The following is a 27,846-nucleotide window of genomic DNA, read 5'->3' on the forward strand; positions in this document are numbered from 1 at the left end:
GTGTCCCGCAGGCTTGCGGGGCCGGGAGCAGCGGTGCCCGGGAGCCGCGGTGCCGAGCCGCCGTGTCCCGCCGCAGAGCGGCGGAGCGCGGCGCCTCAGGGCGGCGGCTGAGGCGCTCGCTCAGCGCCCGGCGGCACCGGGCTGCGCAGCGGGCTTTCTGAGCTGAAAGGCGCGGCTTTAAAACTTTATTATTATTATATACCCCCCCACCACACACTTTTTTTAAGATCTAACTCCCTTTCATGCGCTGACTTTCTGCCCGCCGGGTTTTGCCGCTGCCAGCGCAGCCCTCGCTCGGTGCGGCAGGGCCGGGCAGAGGCCGCAGCGGCCGGTGCCGCTGAAGCGCAGGGATCCAGCAATCAAACCGAACACGGCTCTGCAAACAGCACGGTCCTCCTTAAAGCTGCCCTGATCGCCTTTAACTGGCTTGGCAGTGCGAATCTAAACAGATGCTTTTGGTTTGGACTGCGGCTCCTGTAATGCTTCCAGAGAAACTCCTACAGGCACCCCTGTAGAAACCACAGAAATTAATTTGCGTACCAAGTCTTCAGCTTGGTGCAAAGTACAAAATATTATGTCATTGTCTTGGTTTCTGCTGGACTAGAGTTCATTTTCCTCTCAGTAGCTGGCACAGTGCTGTGTTTTGGACTCAGTATGACAATTACATTGATAACACACTGATGTTTTGTTGTTGCTAGGTAGTGCTTACCCAAATCAAGGCCACTCGAGCTTTATACTTCAGTTTCATTATTATGACATGGATTGCAAAGAGCACGTTCGAAGTCCAGAGTCGCCTGATTGATTCAGGTGATTTTACCCACGTCATCATCTGTAAAGTGCTGATAAACCCGAGTCCATCAGCTCACCGTGGGGTTATGGGGCTGCAGCGTTTGGTGCGTGAAGACAGTCTTGAGGGAACTGTGTGTTTTGGGAGAAAAGAATGAGGGGCAGGGATGTAGTTACAGCCTGCAGAGCAAACGGTGCCAGAGTCCGCTTAGTGCTTTGTTTCCGGAGCGGCAGCTCCCTCAGTTGGCAGCGGGGGGAATTCCGACCAAGCATAGGGATGACATTCTTTGCAGTGAGATAAACAGGGGAGAAGTTTGCCTGCGGAGGCAGTGGCCTTGGAGAGCTTCAAATCTCTGCTGGACAAGGGTCGGTGCAATCTCTTCCAAAAAATTGTTTTGTGATTTAAAAAATTTAGAAATGCAAGACCTTCCAGTCAGTTTGTGAGAACAATAAAGGGACATCAGGGTAGGTAAAAATAAACTATGAATTTAAACAAAAATAATTACATAACTGGTGGGTGGAATAATGATTTATTTACCCCAGCCAATGATGCAATTCTTCCATTTGAACCTGTCATCAACCTTTAAGCTATGATAGCCATTAAAACAAAGTGCTGAAATTAACTGAACTCAGACCTTTGAAACTCAAAATATTGAACCAAGACCAATGAAGCATATTCGATCACACAGTTGTTCTCACTTAAAATAGTAATAATAGTATGATTAGTAAAAGTAAAAAACTATTGTTATATAAAGTTAATTAAAATTAATTATAACATTGTTAATTTCATCTTAATTTTTTCTGGTTTTAATGTCTAACTTTTTTGTATGATTTATTGTGTATATAATATAATAGTATGGTAGCTTGTTTGTATAACCTGTAAATAAATATACATATATTGGGGAGGTGTGCTCAAAAATTTCTTGCTCAGTCTTTCTTGTGTGATCAAGAAAGTATGGAGGTCACAGATGTAGAGGAGCATGGTAGCAGGCAGAGTGGCTGGTTAGTAATGTAGGTATTTAGAAAGTAATATAGGTATTACTATTATTATATATATATATGGGCATTACGTGGACATGTAAAAGCTGTTTTTCAGAAAGCACTGTCTGTATGTGATGGCTTGGGATTTATATCGATGCCCATCTAGCCACTGTAAGCAGCAGATAACAAGTGATTTCTGTAGTGTGGGCAACATGCCAGGAGAATTAAATTGCATGCTGTGGAGGCTTCTGAGGAGGCAGTGCAGTCAAACAGTGACTATCTCTTGGTTTTCCTGAATTTAATTCAAGCAATTGAATTAGCTGTGGAAAACTCAATATCTATTCCCAATACACTAAACTAACCAAAGACCTGAAACCTGTGGTGTAGAGAACTTGAATATGCATTTACTTCTTCACAAGAAAACTTTAAAAAGCACTCATTGGTAAGTTGTATGAAGTAATTTTGCCTTTACAGCCTTTGTTGAATGATCATTTAAAATTTAGCAGATGTAGAGTTTGCAGTTTGGGAACTGTAAAATCCCATCTCCTCACTTCACAAATATCACTTCAGTAATCAACCCCTGCTGTTTCTTTGATGTATTTATGTTTCAGTTCAGCAAAGCACTTACATTCACCCTTGAAATGTAACTTGTCTTTAGTCACTTGCTGCTCAGCAAAGTTCTGGTGCATGTGCCAGGTATTAAATGTTTGGAATACAGGTGGGTGCCTCAGTGGTCAGCTGAATTTGGGTCTGAGTGATTTGAACTTTTTCTACAGTGAAGTTTAATATCAGGCATAATTGCAGCAATTTTTTTCAATCAAAAAGTGAACTGTTTGCTCTCTGTGAATATGATGTCTTGAAGATGAACATGTTTATGCTATAATTTTGTGTTGGAGAATAAATAAATAGCATTTCAGCACAGGTAGTGTGTAGTATTATACTGGCATGAAACCCCTTTTGAGATTTAAACTGCAAGTTTACTGAGCATGGTAATTTTTTCCTATATGATCCTGAGTCATCTCAGTGATGTGACTGTGGGATTCAACAGAAAACAGACTGGACAGAGAGGTGAACCCAGATGAAGTAGAATGATGTAGAAAACTACTGGCATGGGTTGTATAAACTTGTCAAAGCCTCCCACATTTCTCCACGTGCATTAGCAGTAACAAGGCAAGTTAAATGCAAAGTAGAAGAATTGAGATGCCACATTTCTCTAATCCAGGTCATTCACAATCCTGGTTTGCATGAAAGACACTGGGAAGGATGTCCAAAGTTGTGGGTTTATCACTGTCTTCTTCTAAAGACGTAAAAATGTTTTGTCATGCATTAATTTGCATTTTGAACCATTCCTAGAGAAGTTTGAGCCTGTCAGTGAAACAGCCAGCAAAGAACATTTGATTGAGAAAGCTTTAAAGGAAAGGAATTCCAAATGGGATTAAATAGAGTTCTTGGGTATAGAGAAACAGGAACCCATATTTTGTCATCTGTAGATGATATTCAGACCACATTGTCAAAATTCAGACTAGGAGAGGATCTTCTATCATTAAACATTATGAAAAGAGAAAATGGTAGTTTTCTCTAATAGAACATTACCAGCTATTGTAACCAAACAAGCAATCTCTTCTGCTTAGTCTAAAGCATAGAGACTTCAAATGCTTTTGTTTATCTTCCTAAAGCAGCAAATTAATCTTGTTTTAAAGGGATAAAGCTTTTGTTCCTTGTCAGCCACACTCTACTTAATCCCTTCAAGCTGATTTTTACTCTTAATTAATGATGTGGGAGTGCTAAAGCATTGGAGATGTTCCTACATATTTTTAACACACTCTGGTACTTAAGACAGCAGATGTATTCTATCAATGCCTCTCTTCTACCAGCTAAATCAATACCTTTGTTTTACTAGCTAAAATATAGCTGAAGTAGAGATTGAAAGGTTGACAACTAAGAGAATTTTGTCTACGCTTTCTACTTAAAAATAAAGCTACTGAATTGTTTAGCTCTTTAACAATTAAAATATGTTAGGGCTTATGTAAAGGAGATGAAGAAACTGAAGACAAGACAAATTTTAGGGATGTCAAAGATTTATATATTTTTCCCAAAATAGAAAATGAAATTCTAACTTTATGCATTGTGTTCAAAAATCTCTAGTTCCATCTTTGAGCATAGATTTTAATCTGGTTTTGTCTCTTTTCTCAATGAAATACTTAATTCTTAAATCCCCCAAACATAGCCATATTGTGAAAACCCAGAAGCCTTTCCTAGGAAGCTTGGCTATAAATATCTAGCTAATATGGATACCTCAAAACTCCCACTGACCTGCACAAATGCTCTTTCAGATTTCATTAACTAGCCAGCAAATATGAATACGTATGTACATATCCCTGCATGTGCATTCCAATACATATTTATTCTCCAATTGCTACACTACCATAGTATAGGAGCTCCTTCCTTGTTAATGTAAAATAGTTGGGTTTGCCTATTTAAAAAGAGTAAGCTTGCCATGCTGATGTCATAGTTTCAGTTTTCAGAGTGTTTTGATGACTGACAGTGATAATACAAGGTATTACTTCAATAACACAGGACTGTTGCTTCAGGCTTTGAGATTCAGGCATTATTATTGGTTGCTGTCTTAGTAACCTAACGAAGCATGGAGAGTTCTGGAGTGCTGCCAAAGAGAACTCCAGATTCCTTGTCTTCATTTTGGTGTAAGCAAATTAACTGACCTTCCTCAACTTCCTCTTGAAAATTGCATTTTTCTTTAGCTCTTGGTAGAAGCAAGGTCACCAGAGATGAGGTACCAGAAGCTAAGAATGAGAGAGGGACTTTGTTTAGAGGAAATGGTACATGCTGGGTACAACATGCTGTTGTTTAGAACCTGTGGCCATGAATAAAGTAAGAAGTTAAATAAGTTTTTACATATTTAATTTAACAGGACTTGGTGCAGCCCATGTATGGGTGTGCTGTTGAGAAAATTACTTCTGTAGTTCCAATGATGTTGAGTGGATTTTATATTTGTACAACAAATTAATTTATTGAACCAATATACAATATCTATTTTAACAGCATGCACTTTTGGGAATAATTCAATTTCTATTACCCAGTAGTATGACAGTTGTAAAAAATGTTCCTGTTTCTATACGGGAAAGAAGAATATAGATATTTGTTATAGGGTTATAGATAGCACTTTATTTTTATATATTTTTTGAAAATTGCTCATGTCAGTGAATTGGGAATAGAGAGAACTACTATCATCACATCTCTGTGATACTGGTGAGATAGTAAGTGTGAAATGATGGTGGTAAATAATTTTAAATTATGCAAAAAAAATTTGAGAATACTTAGAACAAATGATAGACTAAAGGACCTCGAATTTTTTGCTTTCAAAGGAAAGACTGAATAACTATTGAATGTACCCATAGTGGGTGCAGTAATACTGAACTCGTTAATCTATCAACCAAATATGTGCCACATCCACACCTGGAATTTGAAGTCAGAAATAAAATATGACTTTAAGTATTGGGCTATTTACTACTTGAAATCTTTTCATGAAAACCACATGTTTTTTTGTTGTCCTGTAGGCAGGATAAAGCCTGCTTAGTTTTGGTTCAGCAGTTTGGGTGGCTTTCCTTCTGCAATCCCAGCCTATCCTAGCAAGCACAAGTAGTGGTTGGGGCTTGGGTGTTTGTCAGAAGCCAGCTTCCATATTCTGTTAAAGGGAATTAGTTCACAAATACTGTTGCATGCTAAAACATGTCCTGCATTTATTCATTGGTGCTGTTTATCTGTTTATTGGATTATTCTCATTCAGGAACTCCTGTCACCAGCCTTACAAATCCAGTTGCAGAAAATAACGTGGCGTTTGTTATTGCAGGAAATCATATGAGGTGAAATCTGCTGAAATCTTAAAGCTTCCACCTGTTGCACCTGCTGCTGAATATGCAAATTGCCCAAAAGGTCTCAGCAGTCTACTGAAAATGCTTTGCTGGAAGCACCAGTGAATGCATCTGAGCTAATGTCCCTCTATAGGGAATGCAAAGGAAAGCTGTTGTTCATACAGGAGGTTCTGGATGAAAGGCTGAAGGTTCAGGCTACTTGGCTTTATTTGGAATCAATTTTCAGTTCATGGTTCAGATGCCTGAAGTAAAGTGCATAATTCAATACTTGACTAAAAGGGTTGATTAAATCAGTTTTTTGGGTAGATACTGCTGTCTTAAGAGTATACAGAGAGCTTGTAGTATGTACCAAAAATCTGCTTCTTATGAAACAGTAATCCATTTTCTGTTTCATTTTAGCTTCCTTACTTGGGTTCTTTAAAAAATCGCTGGTTCAGACAGAATCAGAGAAACACTGGTTGAGAGGGGCCTCTGGAGTTCAGCTAATCTGACTCCTTTCAAAAAGCACAAACTTTTGGCACCACTCCATCAGGTCAGGTACAGCTTTGTGTATCCAAATTTCAGAAATCTCCATGAACACAGATTTCTTGCAGATTACCTCCAGAGGCTTCAGAGCTCCTAGGGAATAATTTTTTTTTTTCCTCCTGTCCAAGCTGAATCTCCCAAGCAAAGATTTGTCCCTGTTACTGGCTACAGTAAAATTCTACCTTAATTTCCACTTCACCAAAGTGAGCAAGTCCAGCTCTCCCAAACTCCTCTCATGCATGCTCTGCAGATTCTGATCTTCAGGGATTTACCAGATACCTTGTGATTCTGGTAATCCTGTTATATAACTCTAATAATGACTCAAAAAAACTGTCTTCATTGTGAAGATGTTTGCTAACATCAAGAGATTTCTATTAGGTTGTTGCATTTTTAATGTATCTGTAAGTGGGCTTACTAAACTATTAAAAAAATACAAGAAATTGATAGTTTTGCTGGGTATTTCTAAATATTGTGTGCTGAATGATCCATTTTGATAAAATCATCTAGTTCAGATATTCAGTGCTACTCAATTATGAATTATTTTTTTGGAACGTGCTATCACTGGCAGGGGAAAAAAAAAGTAATCTTTTGTGCAGGAGAGTGTAAATGTCAGAATAGAAGTTCAACGGTGTCAGGTCGATTTTGGCTAAACGAGCAGGCACCAGTTTCCAGAAGGTGGCATTGTCCTTCCACAAATGCAGTGTCTGAGGTTAAGGATGCTCTTCTCCAGGCTGTATAAATGGTCTGTCTGCTTCTTAAAGCATACAGCTAATCTGAGTCTGTTCAGGCTGATTTTTTTTGCATTTATATGACATTGGGTAATAAAATTGCTTTATTGGCTTCGTTTTTCATTGCAAATTTGAATAATCACACATTATTCCTTCATTATAAATATCTAATTCAAGCAAAGCGCATTGATGAGGTTTAAATTACTTAATGGCTTAATTTCTACTTCCCATAAATTTTAAGAAAATCTTGAGTACAGAAATTTTTCTATCTTCCCAGGGCAGAAAGCAGAAGGGGAAAAAAAAAAGCAAATGTAAAAAATAATCCCAGGCTGTAATCTGTGATATATTAAAAGTTATATTTAGAAACTAGATTATTGATGGTCTTTTAACAGGGTACTTGGGCTATTTTTATACACTTGATTTATGTGCATTTCTTGATACTTTTTTCCCTCACAATTGATACTGGCAGTGTTGCTGACAAAATAAGTTGATGTTTTGAATCACTGGGAATGATGCCATTCCCTTTTTTATTTCATGCCTTAGTTGTAAATAGGAAACTATGTTGAAGCATAAATTATTTTTTCCTTAGCTTTTTCTCATATGAAAGAAAACACCAAGCAGGAAGAATCCCATTTATAAAACTGGCAATACAGCTTTGATTTGCTTTACCAGTTGCATTTATTCCATTTGCTGATAAATATACTAAGAAAGGGAACAAAACCCACTTTTCTCTTGACAATGTGTAGTTACACAATTGTGGGATAAAAACTGTTTTATAAACCAAATTACGAGCTGTGCTGGCATGCTGACATTTTGGTAGTCTGTGTATAGATGAAGTTTCTGCAGTTTGGTGTGATTCGAGAGGCAGGAGGTGCAAGGTGAATGTGTTTCCTGCACAAAGGAAAGCTGTGATTATTGCAGTAGGGAGCTGCACCCCATCACCATCCCTTAGACCAGCACACAGGCCTGCTGTTGTCTCCAGATGGGAAGGGTTTGTGTGACACGAGCAGGGGATTAAACCAAAGCTGAATGCATATTGCAAACATTCAGAGCTTTTGGGCTGAAACTGAACTTAGAATTTACTATGAACTGAAGCTGAGAAGGAGTTGTGGGTCCAGTCTGCCTTGGCTCCCTGTGAGGAGTTTGTTTCTGGGAGACCTTTGGCACCCCTGGCTCTGCATAGCAGTGCAGTCCTTAGGGGTCCTTGTCCCATGAGTGACCCCAGCTGAGGTTGTTCTGCCTCTCAGGGCCTTCCCTGACAGGGTGGCTCTCCTTTTGGGATGGCCTCTGAAAACTGCTCCTGCTGGCAGTAGTTTGGGCACATCTTTGTTCTGATGTCCTCCGTAGTTGTCACTGTCAGCAGTTCTTGCGAGCCCTCAGTAGATTGATGAGGCTGCAATTTTCCCTGTAGCTCTTTGTGGAGTTGCTCATGATGGATACAGTTGTGTGTTTTCTTTTCATCCTGGCTGTGTCCCTTCAGGGGCAGGCACCAGGCACAGCAGAGGGACCTCGGGCTCGGCTGGCAGTTCTGGTTACCTCTGTTTCCATCTCCCCTCTGCCATGCCAGCACCACTCTGCTTCTGGGGAATGCACACTGGTTTGGGTGTGAGAGGAGATGCCTCGGCAGAACCTCTGCTCCCAGCCTTTGGAAGTAGAGCAGGGCACTGGTATTAATCAGCCCCCATTGCCAGGACTTGGCCCTGATAGAACATTTTGTATTGCAACATGATGGGGCTGGATCAGTTCACAGTGTCCTGGCATGGAACTGAACTAGAAGAAATTCAGTCATGGTTTAAATTCAAGCCCATACTGGAACCGCGTAGAAACAATTGTTTGATTTCTTCATTGTAAATTTGCATAATTTCTTACATTTCAGTGTGTCTTTGCTCCCTAACCCCATACTTGGCGAGCAAGATTAAAAACTGTAGTGATGATTAGGCTATAAATGGGTCATAAGGCAAATTAAATGTCAGAACCCAATGTTCAGACAATTGTATTTCTTTAAAGGTCTTTTCAAAACTTTTTTGCATTTGTATTAACTGAGATAACTTTCATCTTATGCGGTAGCTTTCCTAATAATTTATGTGAATTTAATTTGAGAAATTAATTTGGAAAACACTATAAAGAATTCGGCAAGCGCTCCATATCTTAATGTACATATTATCATCTGTACAGTGTACAAATACAGGAAACTCAGTGTTTGTTCAGCAATGTGTCTTGACAGGCCTAATTCAGGTGCTGTTGTAAAAAGAAAAAAATACAATTTATTGTCTTCTTTAAACAAGTAGAACTTTGTTTTGATAACGAAATTCTTTAAACATGTATTTAGTTAGAAAATGTCTCAGGATCAGGGAATACCTTTCTTAGATCACAGTGTTAGTACTGAAGTCAGTGTTGCCTGTGTACAACTGCTGTATTAATACTTATATCTCGCAAATATATTTATATATTTTATATGGAAAGAAGGATTATTCTTTGCATTGAATTCTCATATTTGATTACTGGTTAAAAAGTGTCACTTTGTTGTAGTAAAAGTACACTAAAAATCCATCAAAATGTATTAATTGTTCATGTTGCTTAATTGCACAATGCAGTTGAATAGCCAGTGTAAATTGATGTTTCTCCAACAGAATGATGGGAGTTGTGCTCCTTGATCAATTGACCCTGTTTAGAAATTCTTTTCAGAAATGCTTCAGACAAGCTGCCTAACCACTTCTCTGGTGAACTCTGGCAATGAGCAAGGACAGTAAATCGTGAACCTGACAATGGTTGAGTAAAGCAGAATGTGATATAGAGATTAATTTTGATTAAGACTTCCTGCAGTGCTGTGTGGTGATTCACTTGGAAAGGCAATAATATTTTTATCTGGAATAATTTCTTTTCCAGAACAGACATCTGCTGACAGTAGTAACAGCAGACAAGATACTGGAAAAACTGAGGAAGTGCAATGAATTTCTGGAAGTAATTCTCAAGGGACTTAATAAATAGAAAAAAAGCATCTGGTTTTCCCCCAATTATTTTTTTATTGAATTAGGAACTTCTTGAGTTTTTTCTCAAAGGCCAAAGACCTTAGTTTGTATGAAAGTATTTAATAGAGATCTTGTTAATTAAGGTAACCTTTGCTATAAGGAGAGGAGCTGGGTTTGGGTCCCCATACACAGACTTGATAGTGTGCAGTGACTGCTGTGCAGGCATACAAAAACAAAAATGAAAACCAAAATGTTAGTTCAGTCCCAGAAAAACATCCCTACAGTGCAAAGAACAGGACAAGGAATCTGTGAGGAAAAAAATCTTAAAGGTGTTGTGTTTTGGTTTTTTTTTTTTTTTTTTTTTTTTTTTAATAATGGAAAATTGTGTTAAGGTTGTGCCTGGTTGCTCTACTCAATTTCCTTAATGTTGCTATTGCTGGGAAGGTATAAATAATAACTTTTTATATACTGCAGGTGGATTAGCTGTTGAAGAGAGAATTCGTGTTTATCCTCATTAGATTATATGTTACAGAGACTGTAAGTAAAGTTTTACATCTTTAAACTGATCTTCAGTAAAGACAGTGGGAAACATCTTGCAGGGGGTAGTACACAAGAATTACTGCTAAGGATAAACCCTTTTTTAACCTAACATTAAATGGTCTTTTAGGTAAATTGTTCAGATATTTTAATTAACTATATATTCTTAGGTAGTATGGGAAAGAATAAAGTGGAAACAGTAAAAGGACATGGGTATTTTCTGTATTGCAGGAATTAAGTTGTGTGCTGTGTGTGCTGTTTTGGTTGCAGATTAATGTTTTACATTTGGGTTTGTAAAAGAAAAAAATGCATCTTGAGCTACTGGTGAATGAAGGACATTGTACTGGTATAATAGTGAACAGGAACTATTTAATACAGAGAAATAAAATTAATATAGTGAAAAATAAGAAACACAAGAAAACATAATCACACCTAAGACCAGACATTCAACTTCTAAACTTTTAGAATTTTTTGCAGGCACCAGAGGATTTTCTGGGACAGGATAATAGGCAGACTGAGGACACTGCCACCTTGGCGTGAGGAAAGCTGTCTAAGCAGAACTGAGTGACTCTGGGAGCACTTGTTGAGCTTGATGTTCATGCTGAGGATGTTCTTGCATCTCTAGTAAGCAAAAAAGGCAAAGATGAGAGAGACTTTGAATGGTTAAGTCAGCTTAGGTGCTGCTGGGAGGTAAGTGATACCTCTCAATCCTATTAAAAGGTAATTTCTGTTCACAGTTTTTCAATTTCTGCTTGCTTGCTCACACAGGGAATGGTTACACTACAGTGAGAATTTCTGCTGATAAGAGAATACCTGGAACAATCATTTTATGGATTGCTAACTAGAATGGCCAGTAGCCAGACGTAAACAGTTTTTAATTAAAATGACTTGCTTCATCTCTGCTGAGTCTCAGTGCATTTGCTGAATTTGCAGGGAATGTTACAGACTAAATTTGTTCACTCAAAATCTGTATTTTGGTTTTGTGATTCTGCAGGATAAAGAATGCTATAGGCATGACAATTTCAGTTAAAGATTTTAATTTACTTATAATGCGCAAATGAAATAGTATTTGGCAGTACTTACTGGAAAAATATGAATGCTTTTACTGGATAGTGGGAGGATACAATATTTTACAAAAATCAGGACAAGATCACTTGTAATACAAAAGATATTTTATGTGAACATAAAATAATACAATAAAAAAGTAGGGGTCGTGCATTAACTGTAACTACAATTATGGTCATGATTGCTTCTGTTTACCTTTTAAAAAGTCTGTTAACTTCCTCAATAGCTAGACAAGACATTTTTACTCTGCAATACTGTTAGTAGGATCTTATTTTAGGTAATGTTTAGTTTAAAAACCAGTGGTTTGGTTTGATACTTTATTATCTATTGATTTATAATTTTTTCTTTATCTGGGTAGCATTGAAAGGAGTGTCTCAGCAGCCATGCACTGAGACAGAACTGAGCCAAAAAAAAAGTTTGTTTTTTCCCTTTAAATGAGTCATTACCATGGAGTTTTATGATATGTAAGTTTGTATTTTAAAAAAGAGTTAAATTTCATTAAAGTGATTGGTCTACCAGTGTAATTTAACACCAAAAGAGAGATGAAATTACTTGTGGGATACTTCTGCAAAAAGCCAATAATACAGATCAATTAGTGTAAGGTACCTGATAAGGTGTAGAGCCTGATTTTCAGCTGTGGATCTTTCTAAGAAGGCATGGAAGCAACATTCTCTTCAGATAGCAGCAAAGTTAACATCCTCTTAGAATGTTGCACAAAATTGGGGCATTCTTAAAATGTCCTTGGAGGTTTCTGGTAGTCCCATCCAGCCCACAGGATATTTTTTGGTGTGCATGACCTTTGATGCATTGAAGAAGTGTGCTTTTTTTTGCATGCTGTTTCTAATTTGAAGCATGTGGGGCTGACAATTGAGCAGTAAATTTGTTCTGGGCACTGAGGTCATTGTGGCCCTGGAAAGCTGAGTCATGGCAGGCTTCTCACTTGGGGTGCCTTTATCTGAGAAGCTATTTTGTTATTCAGCTGAAAGACTGGTAACTGCATGCTTGGGGGGCTTCTCAAATTGGGAACAGCGACTAATATATAGTAATTCTAACAGCCTACTGTTAGAAAATTATTTTAAAAGGTGGACTTTAAAGAGCTGCAACTTACAGCAATATGAGAGGGGATTCAATAATTGAGGCTAATATTTGTCAATTTCTGCTTCAACTTTTTTTTTTTACCTTACTTATTTTTGAAATTATGAAGAACATGTTTTCAGTACATGTTACATCCAATATTCTCCTCATGAAAATATCTGTATAGAAGAGTGAAAGCCTCAAAACTGGAAAACAGATCCTTGGTTGTGAAAAGCTGTTAATATTTTATTTTGTTTTGTGTACATAGTTGGCTGGATGTGTGTGTTGAGTGTTACTTAATACATATAATTGTTTCTGGCACAAATCCATAATGGATTTGAAATTGTGATAAAATGGGACACAGATTGGAGGTATAAACCTTCTTTGCTTTCAATCACTGTGTTATTCCAGTAAAAAAGTGTAGAAACTGTATAAATTAGTATCAGCACAGAAACAAGTGATTAGGTAAAATCCAATTGTTTTCAGATAAGCAGTTATAAAATGGAATATTGTATGAACTACATAGTTGCTGAGGTTTCTCTTAATCTTTTTATTTAAAAAAAAAAAGACCCTTGAGTGAAGGGTGTATCTTTCAGATGTTTAATTTACTTTTTGTCTGTATTTACAGTCAGACAAACATTGCACCCAAAAAGCTAAAGCTGAATTGAGCTCAAGGAAAGTAAAACATTTCTATGGATGGTCTAAGAAAGAAACAAGCAAACCTGAGGGAGGTTCGAGATAAATTTACAGTGCTTCAGCAGACACTGGAATCCAAGAAACAAGTGAAAGCTGACTTGGAAAATCAGGTGTGTGATGCAGAAGATGAACTATTGTTCTGCTGATACCCAGAGAAGTTATTTAAAATTTGTTTCTTTATCACATGGTGGTTCCCTTTTAACTGTCATTATGTGGAGCAAGCTGTACTTTCAGATAACAGTCTTTCTAATGTTGTGGAATGGGCTTAAAGTTAGAAGTGTATAAAGAATTGGAAATAAATGCTTTAAAGTAATAGAAAATGTAGATGTTATTAATTTACAAGGTGATACACCTTTCCTACGTCCTCACTCATATCTGCTTTCTTGTGAGGAAATAAACTTTCAATGATTTAACCAAGAGTTCAGATTCATCTCTTAACTTGCAAGTTAGTACATTTAAAGTATTAAAGTTTGTTTCTTCCTTCTGTGCTAATGGAGTTTTGAGACTGTTTTGGGTAAATCCTGTTGCTGATTATATGGGCAAAAAATAGGCAACATTTGGAAGATGATTTTTTAAGAGTTATGGTATATCATCTTGAGCTTCTTTTAGGAAAGTAGAAAAGGAATTTGAAACAGTTAGAGTCAGCTCTTTGTGTGTTTCTTGTGCACTCTGGTATGGTGTGGAAGAGGAGGGGAGGGCTAAACTACACAAACAGTCTTTTCTTGTGGTGTAACCCAGCTGCTATGGTTACCAGGAGAGAGAGGATGGTAACTGCAGCAAGAGTTGCATCACCTTCCTCCTATCCCATGTCTGAAATGTGTCTGTACTAGATAGTGAACAATTCTCAAAGAGATGGACTGAATTCCTGTTAAAGCCTATTTTTTGATAGAATATAAACATGCTTGGAAAGATGGCTTAGAGACTGACAACATAAATGTTGATTATGGATTTGTAAGATTTCTTTGCAGAAAAGAACATACCTGCTTTTATGAAGCAGTGATCTCTTAAGGGTGTTTTGTTTCTCTGGTAGATAATTTCCTGTATCTCACACAGAGCATTTTAAATTTTCATGTTTTATACTGGTCTTCTTCCTTTATTTGGATAAAAATGTAACTGAATAGACTTTGGTGTGCTGGTCCTAATAGTAGTTTTTGTTCTTTAAAAATTTCCATTAGAATAAGGTGCTTTCCTTCTATTTGTTGAAGTTCCTTAAGAAAAAAATCTTATAGGAAAATAATCTGTAAATGTTTTAAATGTTTGTAAAATATCTCTAAAATGATCTTGTAATATAATCAGCATTTTTTTTCTATTGTTGATTTATGCAGCAAAGAACTGCAGTGAGCAGAACAATTTAATGGTGGCCTTGAGGGTGAGAAAACTTGCTGGCATGAAACTGCTTTGGAGCTGGGAATGCAGGACATCAACTTGACTGGAATACTCCTGTTCCATCAGGAATTGTAGCTTAGCTAGCAGCCTTTACATCCAGTTACAGGCAAGTGATATGTACAGTGATTTTGTTCTTCTGTTCTTTTAATAATCTAAGTTTCATTAATTTTTCTTCCAATATAAATATATTTTAAATTATGTTTTAGTAAAATTAATAAGTGGAACTAAAACTGTGTTTTTGTAGGCTTTTGATGGTCAATCACTGCAGATATTGTGTTATTGCTCCATCCCTGGAAGTGTCCAGGGCCAGGTTGGATGGGGCCCTGAGCAATGTGGGGCCATGGCAGGGGGTTGGAACTGTGTGATCTTTAAGGTCTTTTCCAGTCCAGGCCATTCTATGATTCTGTGATTTCTGCCTATAACTCTCAGTGAAATAAACAGAAATTCAGAATACAGAAAAATGTTAACATGGCAGATAATTTTTATCTGTAAGAATTTTTGGCTGTCAAGACTGCCCTGACTTTGTTTTTGAACACCAAAACCTGCCACTGAATTCAGCTGAAGAACTTAATGTCTACTTATTTTGAAAATCAGGTCCAGGTTAATGAAAATTGCTAAAAATTAAGAGACAAGCAAATCAGTCTGTCATTTGAAGATAGAATTTGGATATTATCCCTATTTCCCCTTTTCCTGCAATGCACTTACTTTGGCACTAGAAATACTACAGATATAGGGCATTGATTGTACTTCTGGAAGCAAAACTACTTGTTGAAATGAGAAGGATGTATGCTGGCATTCTGATTGTATATGTAATTTTTTTCAAGTAATTACTGTATTAATAATTCAATCACTCAGGCTAAACAGTCGACAAATGTTAATGAATTCAACACTTGTACAATTCATCCTCCATTTCACTTTTACACAACTTTGATCAGAATTCTTTTTGAACTAATGGAAAGATGATTAGCATTTTAAAACTAAATAATGATAGCTTTTAATTTTGAAAGGTGAGATAGAATCTACCTCAAATTGATGGTGCATATTATGCCTGTAGTTTTGAGTTTATGGCTGGATATTAGGACTACAGGAACAGTGTAAAATGCAACTCAACTTTTTGTAACAACAATTTTTTTTCAAAAGCAGAATTAGTGAGCAATCAAGGATAATTTGCAAACATATCCAGTGACTGCTTATAGATTCCCATCAATGAGGAAGGATTTTATAGATGATGAAAGCTGTGTGTGTTGGACTGATATTAGAGAACATCATCCTTCAGCTGATGATGTGTCATTCCCAAGGACAGTGTCTGATCCATGACAGAGAATGTTACTGCCATTCATGGTACATTTCTCCACCAAAACTTCCTCTCCTAAATTTAGGCTTTCTTCCACAAGAAGAAAGTGGAAAATTATTAGTGGAAAATTCCCTTTGTTTTTACTTGAAAATACTCACTTATGCATGCAACTGTATTAAAGCTCTTCAAAATTTCAGAGGGATATTATTGAGTTAAATATAAAACTAAATGTGATTAAACTTTCTAGCAAGTAAGAACTCTTATTCTAAATGCATTCTCTCAAGGAGGAAAATTTTTTTTTTTTGTAAACAAAGAACCTTAGGATTCATCTATCTCCTCTTAAATTCATCAAGAATTGCACTGCATATGTGCTTGCTATGATTTCATACTGATGTGCTTTTGCTGTGATGACAGAAGGGAATACATTGCCTTAAGAAGCACTTTGAGGTAAACATTTGAAGTTTTGAAAGTTTGTATTTCTCCCTTTAGTAATGCAAGAAGATGGCCTCTGATGATGGCTCCTTAGGGAGATATCAAGCATACAAATGAATAAGGAACATGGAAAAAGCCAATGGTTTGCATATAATCAGACTCAGAGACCCGCAGTTTATTACAACACTGGAAAAGTGCATGCAGTCTGGCAATTCTGGAAGGATGACTAATGAAAGTGTAAATTACAGAAAGACCTGGAGGGGGCACAATTCGCTAAAAAATGAGAGTCGTGACTATGCAGCGTTCTCAAGGGAACTAGGTATGTTTTTTACCCCCTTGTTTTGAATCAAGTGAGTACTATTGAAGCCCTCACTCCAAGTTATACTTAAAACTATACTAAGATGCTTCTTAGCACAATATAATAATCTGTTAAATTTTTATATTTAATTGTTTTATGAAACTTGCAATTAATTTTTTTAATATTAGAATAATAATATTTCTACACATTATCATGCTGGAAAATCAGTTAAGGTGAGAATTTTGAAAACAAATGTGCAACTCTGTTTTAATTTTAAAGTGATTTCTTGGCTAAAACCTGGGAAGAATTCCTGGCATTTGTTTATTCCTAGTCCCCTGCCAACATTTTTTTTACTCTGCTGGGTGACTGGTACCACAAGTTTTGGCATTATCATGTCTAATACTTCATCTTGCTATTCTGACATTCTTTAATCCAGTTAGGGTTTTATTTAATTAATTACTTTCATCACCTTTCCCAGTCTGGATCTCCTGATGTTAGTTGCTTACCTTTTTTAAAAAAAATATTTACAAGACTTAATACAGTAGTCACCTCACATGCAAAAGCTACATTGGGCTTTTTTACCTGTTAGGGGCATGGAAAGGCCTGGGCAGTCTAAGTTTAGCAGAACTGTTAAAGATATTGCTAGTAATCATTTTAGGCAGAGCTTAATATTTTGGGATCATATTTGAATGTACCTTTGAAGTAACCTTTACCACCAAGTCAGTCTGTGTTCTATAAATCTAACTCTTTGACTTTAAATCTTACTATTTTATATCTCAAACAATCCCCCGTATCCCTGTGTGCCTAAATTGGAGCATGGAACAAATAAAATTACCTCACTTTGATTCCAAACCTTTCCGTCAGCAGAAACATGAAGATACAGAACCTGAATCCCAGCTGCCATTGTGCATTACACCAGTCATCCCCAGGGAATGTTTGGTGTAAGCCCCTTGTGATGATTTTATCCAGCAAAGGCAAGAAGCACTCAGCAGAGTCCAGCAGCAGCTGAAGAAAGCCACAAGACCAGCAAAGGCAGAGGTAGGCAGCCCCACAGAAAATTCTCTGTGAATTAATAATTCACATAGCCCTGTTTGACTTGGGCTACCTTCACTAGTCACAGTATTTTCTCATGCAAACCATGTTACTTTTGTGACTTGAAAGAAGTTTACATCTTGTCCCACAGTCATCTTTATGTCAGTATTTTGTGCATAAATTGTATGTACATCTATTTAACTGATGAGGAACCATAACTTTGAAAGGACTTAATGCTAATAATAACTCAGTAATTATAACAGTGATAATATTAAAAAGTATCCTTTTCTTGTTAACTGAATGAAAGAAAAGAGAAACAGATTGAAACACAAGACTGAAAAGGAAGCACAGATCAAACAACATACCTTGCTCTCATTCTTGATCTTCTGTCAAAATATTTCCACTTTTTAATGATAATAAATCACAGTTAGGTCTCAGAATGATCACCATGCCTGAGTAGCTCTCTGCCAAGGGCTTGGTAACCTAGGTAATTGGGAAAAAGCTATAGAGATTTTTCCACATCTTTGTTTCTACTTGAAAAAAGAATTTGAATTAGTTTCTGCAAATTCTTACACTGCATTTCAAACCACTTGAATGGACTTCATCTAATTTTGGCTGAGGTGTTCAAGGTATTCAGACAAACAGAAAATTATCCTTCTTACTCTCCATATCTGACCATAACTACTTTCATGTCCAGGTAACACTTTTGCCAGTTATCTTTTTGTACTGTTAATTTAAATTATGAAAATCTATCACCAATATTCAGTCAAATGACCCAGGACCTCTTAGACCCTTTAAAGAAAAAGATCAATTGTGTATTTTTTTCATTGTAAATGTCAAGGGTTTAGAAAGACTTTTTAATTAAAGAAATAGCCTGTAGTATGCAGAGAGAGAAAAAATGGACTTTTGGTTGGAAATGCTCATAAAAGAATACAGTGAAATACATTAAAGGAACTAAACAATTCTAGCTTCTTCACTTGACCAGATTTCAGGAAATGGGCAACTAATGAAAACTAGGCTTTTTTTTTGGCATTTACAAAAAAAAGACACAGCAAGTAGAGGACTTTAGTGCTTTGAGAAATAGTCACCTGGAAAATAAACAGAGAAATGATGACATTGGGAAAAGAGACTGTTGGGGAGCTACTTCATTATGCATACTGGGGTTATAGCTGTCCCCACTCTGGGAGCTGCAATAACATGACAGCTGGGTTGGGCATAGGCCATTTACAAACCAAGCTCTCTGGTGCTTTGCTTTCATTTTCTCATTCTTGTTTTTCTGCCATCACTTTCTGCATTCAGCTGCAGCCTAACTTAGTAATAGTGTAGTGTGACTGTCACTGATGATGTGTTGTATTGTAACCTTAAAGACTGGCACAAGAGTAGAGCCCTCACAAAGAGGGAGCTAAAATGGATGCTCGCTTTCCTCCTTGCGTAGTTTCTTCACTTTCTAGAGAAAAACTTAAAAATTACTCCAAATCTTTCAAAGATAGTAATCCTGTGCTGTACAAGAAGCTTCTTAGAGTAACATGTATTTAAATGTTTTTTTTTTTTTTTTTTTTTTAAAGCTTCTTTAAACATCAGCCTCATTTCTATAACTTTAGAAAAAATACTTCATGGATTGATCTATCAAGTTAAGGGATAATTCAGTCTCAAGCTAGGGAATTCATAAATGCTTTGAGAATGTTGAAATACATGTTTTTAGGCTCCCCAGCATAAGGATCTTCTTGCAGAGTGGGAAGACAAGTCAGGGGAGTTTCAAAATCTGCTGTTCATTCACTGCCTGAGAGTTGACAAAGTAGTGTACAAAACTTTCACCTTACTGAGCAGGGTCTGTCTGCATCTTAGAAATCAAACATAGTTGCATGCATTTTTATTCTATAACAGTCTCTCATAAAGAAAAATAGGAATTAACAAGATTTTAAAAGAACTCTAGCAAGTTTGAAGTTGTAATGAAAAACTTTTAAAAACAGAGTAGTCGGACTTTAGCTTTTGTTGTTTCAGTTGCACACCAAATCCCCAGAGCTCTTCCTTGAGACTGCCTTACACACCTTGTGTCTACCCTTGTTTGGTACACCTGCTATTTTTGCTGATGTCATTGTCTGGGTCAATTTTGCCTGATCTGGAAAGACAGCTTAGTGGTAAGCAGGAGTGTAGATAATGCAGGTGCCTAAGCAATTGTTGCAGACACACAGATCCATTTAGTTCCCTGGAAAGTGTTTTGAAGCAGAACTGTTCTGATTTGAGTCTAGGTATCAAGTTTTAACACAGATGACAGACGTACTCACAGTTGTGAATCTTTATTCAAAAAAAAGTCAGCTTGCTAAAAATCAGAATAGAAGTATTTGCTTAGACATTTTTCATACACTAGCAGGGTAGTGGAACTACTCTACAGCAATACCAAGAAAGCACACTGTGAGAGCTCTGATCCAGTAGTTCTCCACATACACTTCCTCACACACCTGTTCAGCTTTGGATTCTCTCCGACAGAGAGGACTGTGTGCACCAAAGGATGAGACTCGCAGAGTCAGACGTCACAGCTCACTTGGCCCGGGCTCCTCCTGCCCGGCAGCTGAGCCTCCTGGCTGCTGGGCTGAAGGCTCATCCCCGGGATGCAGCGCTGCCGGCAGCGAGGGTCTGGAGCCAAAGTAGTTCACCAGCCTCTGCCTCGTCGCCGCGACTTCTTCTTGAAAAGAATTTATTGTGCGGCTGCCAACTTTGCACTTGAATCAAAGCAAGAGATTGAGCCTTTCAGCTGAGCTGAAGCTGCAGTTCAGCCAAATACCAAGCCCCCCTCCTCAGGCTGCATTCAGGTATCAGTGCTTCATGACAGCAATTGTACCCTGGTCAGCCTAGTGCACAGCCCTCCCAGCTATTGGTGACTAGCCTTGGGGCTAAGTGTCCCCACCTGAAGCTGCTGCTTCAAATTTTTTATACACTCCTTAGAAATACAGTCATATTACGGCCAAGACCTCTTTTGTACCTTGAAACATTGCTCTAAATCATTCACAGTTCAAGTTAGGTAACACCAATTTCTCACTCTTAGTCCACCCTCTAAGATGTCACTGTGCCACATGATCCTATTTTTTGTACTTTAATCTGTCGCACAGTGACCTTAAATTCTTAACCTTAACATCCACCAGGTATATATTTAATACAGAACATTAGCAGGGCAGAGATCTTATTTGTGCAAACCCACCAACAAGTAATATGCAGAACCTTTTACTGTTCCTCATTAGGGAACTTGGTTCACTTGATTCTTACTATCCATAGGATTAGGGTTCATGTAGCAGCTGATTTTGATCAACTGAGCAGCTCAGCTGTGTGCTTCTTTTACATGTCAACACTATGGCATGAAACCCCAGAAGTGGGGAGGAGTACAATATTTGAAATGAGCTTTAAAATTTAATTAGGCAGATTTCTATGTTAAACTGGACATGCGAAGCAATAATCTGGTCATATTTTGTCTTTTCACGTGTATTGTTGGTCCCTCCTGAGAATGGTAGAGCTGGTCATTGTTGAGTTTTGTGCATTGGTTATTGCACCCCACCCTATATATATTTTTTTTTCTGCTGTAATGAGTTGTGGGAAAAACACTTCTAAATGAAACAGGTTTACGTTCAAAAGCCAGACAACAAATTACACTGAGAAATTATTAGGTACAGATTTCTTAGCCAATAACGCACATAAATTGTTACTTCAGAATAAGTCATGTTCTAGCCTTCTACAATCATTCCTGGCTGATGCTTGGAAATCTTAGTGAGAGAAGTGTTGCTTATATTCTAGCTTTGAATTTCAGATGACCTGGTTATCACTTACTATGAAGGTCCTCAGCCGTGTCATCTCCAGCATGTAGTACTCCTCCATTGTCAGCTCATCAAAGTGCTTGGGAAGGGATAAAAAGCCACAGGTGTGACGTTTGGCGTGTTCCTCCCTGCAATGTAAACCCAGAATAAGAGAAATGTTAAACCCATAGAAGTTTCATTGCAGAAGAGGAAGAGATCTGTAAAGGTAGGTCTCTTCAGTACTTGTGCAGACATACAGAAAAGATAAAATAGATTTTAGTTGAACAATTTCACAGTTACTGGGCAAGATAAGCTTCCAGTTTTGTGAACCGTCATAGTGAAAAATGACAAGGATATTAACTAATTTTAAAATTTCTAGAGAGAGAGAGAGATATTTCTCAAAAGCATTGTTACATCTGTGCTTACCATGGGTCATCATTTGGTTCCCAGCCCACCAGTTCTAACAAGCAAAAGAAACATTTTGCCACATCGGGTTCATTTGCACTTGAACAATGGATGAAGCCAGCCTTTGCCATCTGCAGGGGACAGTTTAGAAGTTTAGAGCATTGTCCCACACACACTGCTCATATGTACACATATTTCCTGACACTTTAGAATCATACATAGTCAGAATACCAACAATTAGGTTTGTTTCAGTAACCAAACACCTTCTCAGGTAACACTAGCAGTATGACTCATCTGAGATTCAGGCTGGCAGTGTCATATATAAGCCAAAGTAGAAGTTAGATGGATTTTTTATTTAAATAATATCCATTCTGAATTTGAAGTAGTGATCCTTCCACTACTTTAGCCTTCCTGATGGATCCATACTTGTTTAATGTAGGCTGCTTTGTCATTAATAGAAATCTGCAATTAGAAAGACTATGTAATGCCAGAAATTATTTTTTAAATGACAGAAACAAAAAAAAAAAAACAAAAAAAAAACCAAAAAAAAAAAAAAAAGGAACAAGAACAGTAACTATTAAAATCTGTAGGCAAACTGTGGACTGAACACAGAAAAACCAGTCAATCCCACGACACTATTTCTGAGCAGGGAACAGAGGAAAGCTGAATATCTAACATTTCATCTTCAGGCTTAGTGGACTCCTCTTGAACCTGAATATATTTTACCATGACTTCACTTTCAGACATAGCACATAAAAGCAGAGGCAAAACAACCATTTTCAGACTTACATTCTCTGGAGTGCACTTGCAGTTTTCCTGGAAGGGCCACTTGGTGAAGGTTTTTAAACGGGTCTCATATTCATACATCTCCTTCAAGTCAGTTAAGAGCTTGGAAGCTGAGCTAAGCTCTTGCAGCAGGGTCTCCATCTAAGCAGGCTGCAGTCAGTGTGAGGCAGGGCCTCCCTCCTGCTCTCACATTTAAGGCCTTTGCTGATTGGTGACACTTTGCACCTGGAGAGCAGGGGAGGGCCTAAAGGAGCCTTAGTCCCTTCCTAACACAGGTGAGTTTATGGGCAGGATGATCTAGGGAGCTGCTGGCATTTCTTCTCCTGTCACAGTCTGTGTCCTTGGTCACACTATATATATTTTAACTGAAAGCACCTATGGTAATTGCAGATTTTACAACTGAAATGTCAAAAACTGCAAGTTAAAAACTAGTTACAAATACAGAAACTTTACAGATAAAGTTTTAAAAATATTATCCTGGTTACAACCAAAAGGGTTGAATTGACGTTGCTATGTGAATCTTTCAGTGTTTCTTGAATTTCATATTCAGAGATTAATTCTTAGGATTGTCTTTGCAAATACTGTTGCATTTCTTTAAAGAGGAGGTGGTTATTTTATAATGTTATAAGTATTCAGTTCTATTTTAAAATACGGAGCATGGCTAGATGCTGAATGATAATATTTTAAAGGTGTATATCTGTAAGGATTTACAGTATCAAAGCATTAAGCTGTCATTTTATCAACTGTCTCTTATTTTGGTACAGAGTCCAGTTAAATTCAGGAGAAGTTTAAACATCGGTGTCTTTAAAACTGCTGCAGGCAGCAGCTTTCTAAGCCAAGATCTTAACACCTCTGAAGGATGTTGCATTGTGAGACTTGAAAATTTAAATCTTCTCCAAAATACAAGAGGAGGAAGTGCAGAAAATAATCAGCCCATTTATTCTGTCCAGATGTGGTGACAAAAATGAGATAAAAGAACATTTGTATAGGACTTCCAATGTCAGCTCTTAGGGCATTGTTTTTCCTAGATTTACAAATGCTACATCATTGATTCCTCTGGGACTGTACTGATATCTCTTTTATATGCAGGAATACTGTCCTTGAAATTTATATTCAGATATTTAGAGTAACATGTGTTACATGAAAATAGGACACTTTATTTTCTTTCCTTTCTCCAGATAATACCAATGGTGGAAGAATTTATCATTCATAACCTGGGCCCTTGAAGCACTGACACTAATAGTTTCTCCTGGTGCTGACTCCATGGCAGCCCTTCTTCAGTTTGCTGATGATCAGGTATTTTAATCTCTTTTTTAGTGTAGTTGATGTTTGTGTGTGCACATGTGAGTGTATTTGTATGAAGCAAGGAATTTCATTTAACTAAAAGCTGCAATGCCAAACCAAACCCAAAACCTGTTTTTAACTGCCCAAAAACATGGTAAAATTGATCTCGTGCTTTTCTTTAACACAAAGCACTAACTCATGCATATGAATTGTTTTCAGGAATGAATTTGTCTGTTGTTTAAAAGAAACTGTAGGATAAATAGTTTATCATCTTGTGATGTCATGACCTATTTTGTGTCATTTCAAATTGAAAATGCAAAAATGGAACAAAACCATAATAGTTTAAATGTTTCTTGTAAGCAGTCTTATCTGAAAATGCTATTTTTCTTCAAATATGTGTAAGGTATTATCTAATCAAAACCACCATAGTAATATGGGACCTTGGAGTCCTGGGTGGAATTTATACATCAGAATTGAAATACGGATTTTGTTGGGTTTTTTTTGCTTTGACTGTTGTTGTGGCATTTAAAACAAACAAACAAAAAATTCCCAACAGCCCAAATCAGTTCTTATGTAGAAAAGTATTGCTAGAATACTAGAAAGTAAGATTATACATGTAATAACACATTTTAGGATGCATTTTTTGCATTTTCTGCCTATAATTCTGTCAGAATTCTGTGCTGTTGAGAATGACAGGTACATTTCAAGTCTTCAGCCACCAAGCTGTAAAGGTATTCTGCATTTTATAGTAGGCTGTGTCTACATTGTTCAAGAGAACACTGTTTGCAGAAATGTTCTGAAACTGCCAGAATTGCATAGGTCCAGATTAAATGGATGGGTAGTTGGAGCTTTTCACTGGGAGATACACAAGATGTGGCATGACATGAAAGAAAATATTTAAATGTATTTTAAACTATAGAGTACATTAAATACCTGATACCCACTATGTGATCCTGACTTTTAAAATAAGTGCAGAAAACCTGTGAGTAATGTTGCAACTTTGTAAATCAGTTAAAGCCAACCCTAATGAACAGGTATCTGTGATCTGAGGGGAGAAGGCCTCAGAAATGAAATAATTGTGTTCCACTGCAAGGAAAAGTTTCAGTTACTGCCAATAGTGGAATAAATTTATTTTTTATTTTATTGCTTGTCTCATACTTCATCACTTGAAACTTACTGCTATGGCATTAATAATACAGCTCTCTAGGTGTTTTTTTTTTTAAAAGGTAAGATTGGGAAAACCTATCCACTGTTTTAATAATTTGATGTGTCTTTGCAATCACATTTTACATTATTTTGCATTATTTTTCTCTAATTAATGTAGCTTATCTAAATGAGATTGAATATTTACCTAAATGGTCTCACTTGAAAACCAAATCAAACATTTCTACATGTCTTTATGTAAAGGCCAGAAATCTAACTTGGTAAGGAAAAAAAAAAAGCTAAAATATTGTATGAACAATATAATACACTGGTAAAAAATTTACAGGTGCATGGTCTCATACATACAGTTGTACGTAATGTATATAATTAAATGTACATAATTAAATAGCTTTAAAAAATAAAATTGCTTTGAGGTTTTAAGAGACTCTGGAATGATGCTCATGACCATTCAAAGACCTCCTGCTGAAGGCCTTTGGTTGTCAAGGGGCTTCCCCTGCCTCACAAAGTGTGTGAGCAGGAAGACACTGGGCTCAGAGTGGCTCAGCTCTGCTGTGCAGGACAGGAGATAAAAAATTAACTATTCCTGCAAGGTGTAAAACATCCTACTGCCACCCCTGATGGCTGGCTGTGATTTATTCAGTGCCAGGGACAAGACCGACCCCCGGCCTGCTGCAGAGTGAAACCAGCAGGGATCCAGCTGAGGAGCTGACAGAGGCTGTTTCCTTCCCTGCCTGCAGAGGTGGGTGCTTGCCAGGGCAGCCTCTGGGGAATTTGCCAGCAATACATGGCACTTCATGTCCCAACTTCCTAAGCAGCCCAGCATGGCCAAGTTATGGATGGGCAGGAACAGGGGTGTTCCACAGTGATTTCGGTTATTAATGTGGTAAACAGCAAATTCAAGCAATGACGTGATTAACAGGCTCAAGCAACTTCACCCAGGTGTTTCTTTCCTGAAGGACAGTGGGGAGTAAAGGGCAAGGTTGTGAAGGGGGATATCCTCCTATGACATGACCAAAGGTTCTGAACAAATTACAAACATCGTTTGTATACATATATATATACAAACTATATATATAACAAATATATATTTGTAATTCTGAACAAATTACGAATATAGTTCCTAGCAGGGAGGGAACCTTTTTTTGCCCTGAAGGATAATGATTTGTATGTAGTAAACATGTAGTGGTACTTTTTTGACTGGTTTTCTTCATCCCAGTTCTCAGTTCTCTTGCCTTCCTGCAAATAATTTTCTTTTATCACTCATAATTTTTCCTTTATGTGCACCTAAGAGGAGTCCAGCTTCTCCCAACCTCAAGAATTTAAGCATATTTGATTTTCAAAATAAATAAATTTTAAAAACTATGAGCACTGCTATGGCCTTGTGATAGCATACATTTATTTTAGTAAGATGTCAAACAAGTAGCAATAATTTTGGAAAAGTTTTCCATAAACTTGTATCTAGGGAGTTTCAGCTGCATTACTGTGGAATTTTTTGGTGCTATTATTATTCAAAAGCAGGAATGGCTGGGTGACTTGAGGGATTATTATTAAAAAATATTTGAAGGACTGGAGCGGAAATGGTTCAAGCATGAACTAGCAGAAGTAATTAACAGCTTTTAAACTTTGCAGCGAGAATTCTGGCTGCCTTCCAAGTGAATTACATTGATACTGATAGGGCAGCCCAGGGAAGTGCTGGGCTGCTGCTCAGATCGCTGTCCTGTTTTCCTGCAGGAGCTGCCAGCTGATGCTTCTCACTGTCGCTGGGGAATGCAGTTACAGTGCCAGGGGCACTGACACTGGGATTGGCTCTGTAAGTGTTCTGAGGATGTTCTTTTCCTCTAAAATCATTACAAATGTCAATTATATACTTGAGCCAAGTGGTGTTTATTTTGCCTCTCCTGAAGGAGATGTATATCAGAACAATAGAATTACCGACACCTTTTTTTTTTTTTTTAATAGAGGTAATATTTACTGAAACGGATGCATTTCAGTGTTTACTCAGTCACTGTTTGCTTGGTGGCTTAATCTCACCTTCTATCAGGCCTTGTTTCAGTGACTTCTAAGAAAGGGACATTATGTAAACACCACCCAATTACTGTCATCTAAATTGACTCAGTGTGAGTCAGCATTCAGGGGACAGTAAGTGAGAAACACAGCTCAGTGAAGTTAAAAGCATTTTAAAATAGGCATAAGAGAAATAGCTCATTATAGCTACTGGAGGCAGAAAGGCCACAATAATGAGCTTAATTAACACAGGAGTTGTGTCAGTCATTAGCAAAACACCTTCAGGCACTTGGCAGGCAGTGGGCTCAGAGAGGGGCTGCAGCCCCTTACACTTGGGATCTCATTTTAATAGAATTTTCGTCAGCTCCCAGAATTTTTCAGGCATTGTATCTTTGTATCTTTTATATCTCGGTTAACACGCTTCATTCATCACTCTAGGAAAGCCTGTGATGATTCTGAAGTACAACTTGTGGCCTCTTGTGGGCTGGTTAGCTGCTTCTGCATTTTTTTTTTTTTTTTTTTTTGGTCTAGAGGTATTTTTTCCCCACCTTGTCTCAGTACGGCAGCTGTACTGAATATACAGACACTTGCACAGAATCCTTTCCCAGAGATCTTTGACTGCAAATGCTGCTGTTACCAAGGATCAGTCAGCAACACAACTGCTATTTGATGACATTCTTACACAGGTATGATGCAAACCCACACATCCTTACCTTAATTTTCTACTG

General features: G+C 37.4%; 1 protein-coding gene and 1 long non-coding RNA gene across 3 annotated transcripts; one reads left to right on the plus strand and one right to left on the minus strand.

The window, feature by feature from the left end:
• Positions 1–22,448, plus strand: LOC146766924 (uncharacterized). 2 transcript variants are annotated; one of them, XR_014956764.1, is made up of 4 exons: positions 1–11,106; positions 13,184–13,361; positions 14,577–14,743; positions 16,421–22,448. It is a non-coding gene; the product is annotated as an uncharacterized LOC146766924 (long non-coding RNA). The 2 variants fall into 2 exon arrangements; XR_014956763.1 differs by having other exon boundaries at positions 4–13,361.
• Positions 19,972–27,650, minus strand: LOC110484624 (baculoviral IAP repeat-containing protein 5.1). Its single transcript, XM_021555466.4, has 4 exons — positions 22,670–27,650; positions 21,902–22,011; positions 21,510–21,624; positions 19,972–20,413 (listed from the first exon to the last, which is right to left on the minus strand). The coding sequence occupies exons 1-4, from the start codon at positions 22,805–22,807 to the stop codon at positions 20,225–20,227; spliced, it is 552 nt and encodes a 183-aa protein (XP_021411141.2). The 5' UTR covers positions 22,808–27,650; the 3' UTR covers positions 19,972–20,224.
• Positions 27,651–27,846: the final 196 nt, after the last annotated feature.

Source organism: Lonchura striata, chromosome 7 (genome assembly GCF_050655825.1).
Source record: "Lonchura striata isolate lonStrDom1 chromosome 7, ASM5065582v1, whole genome shotgun sequence".
NCBI classification, from domain to species: Eukaryota; Metazoa; Chordata; class Aves; order Passeriformes; family Estrildidae; genus Lonchura; species Lonchura striata.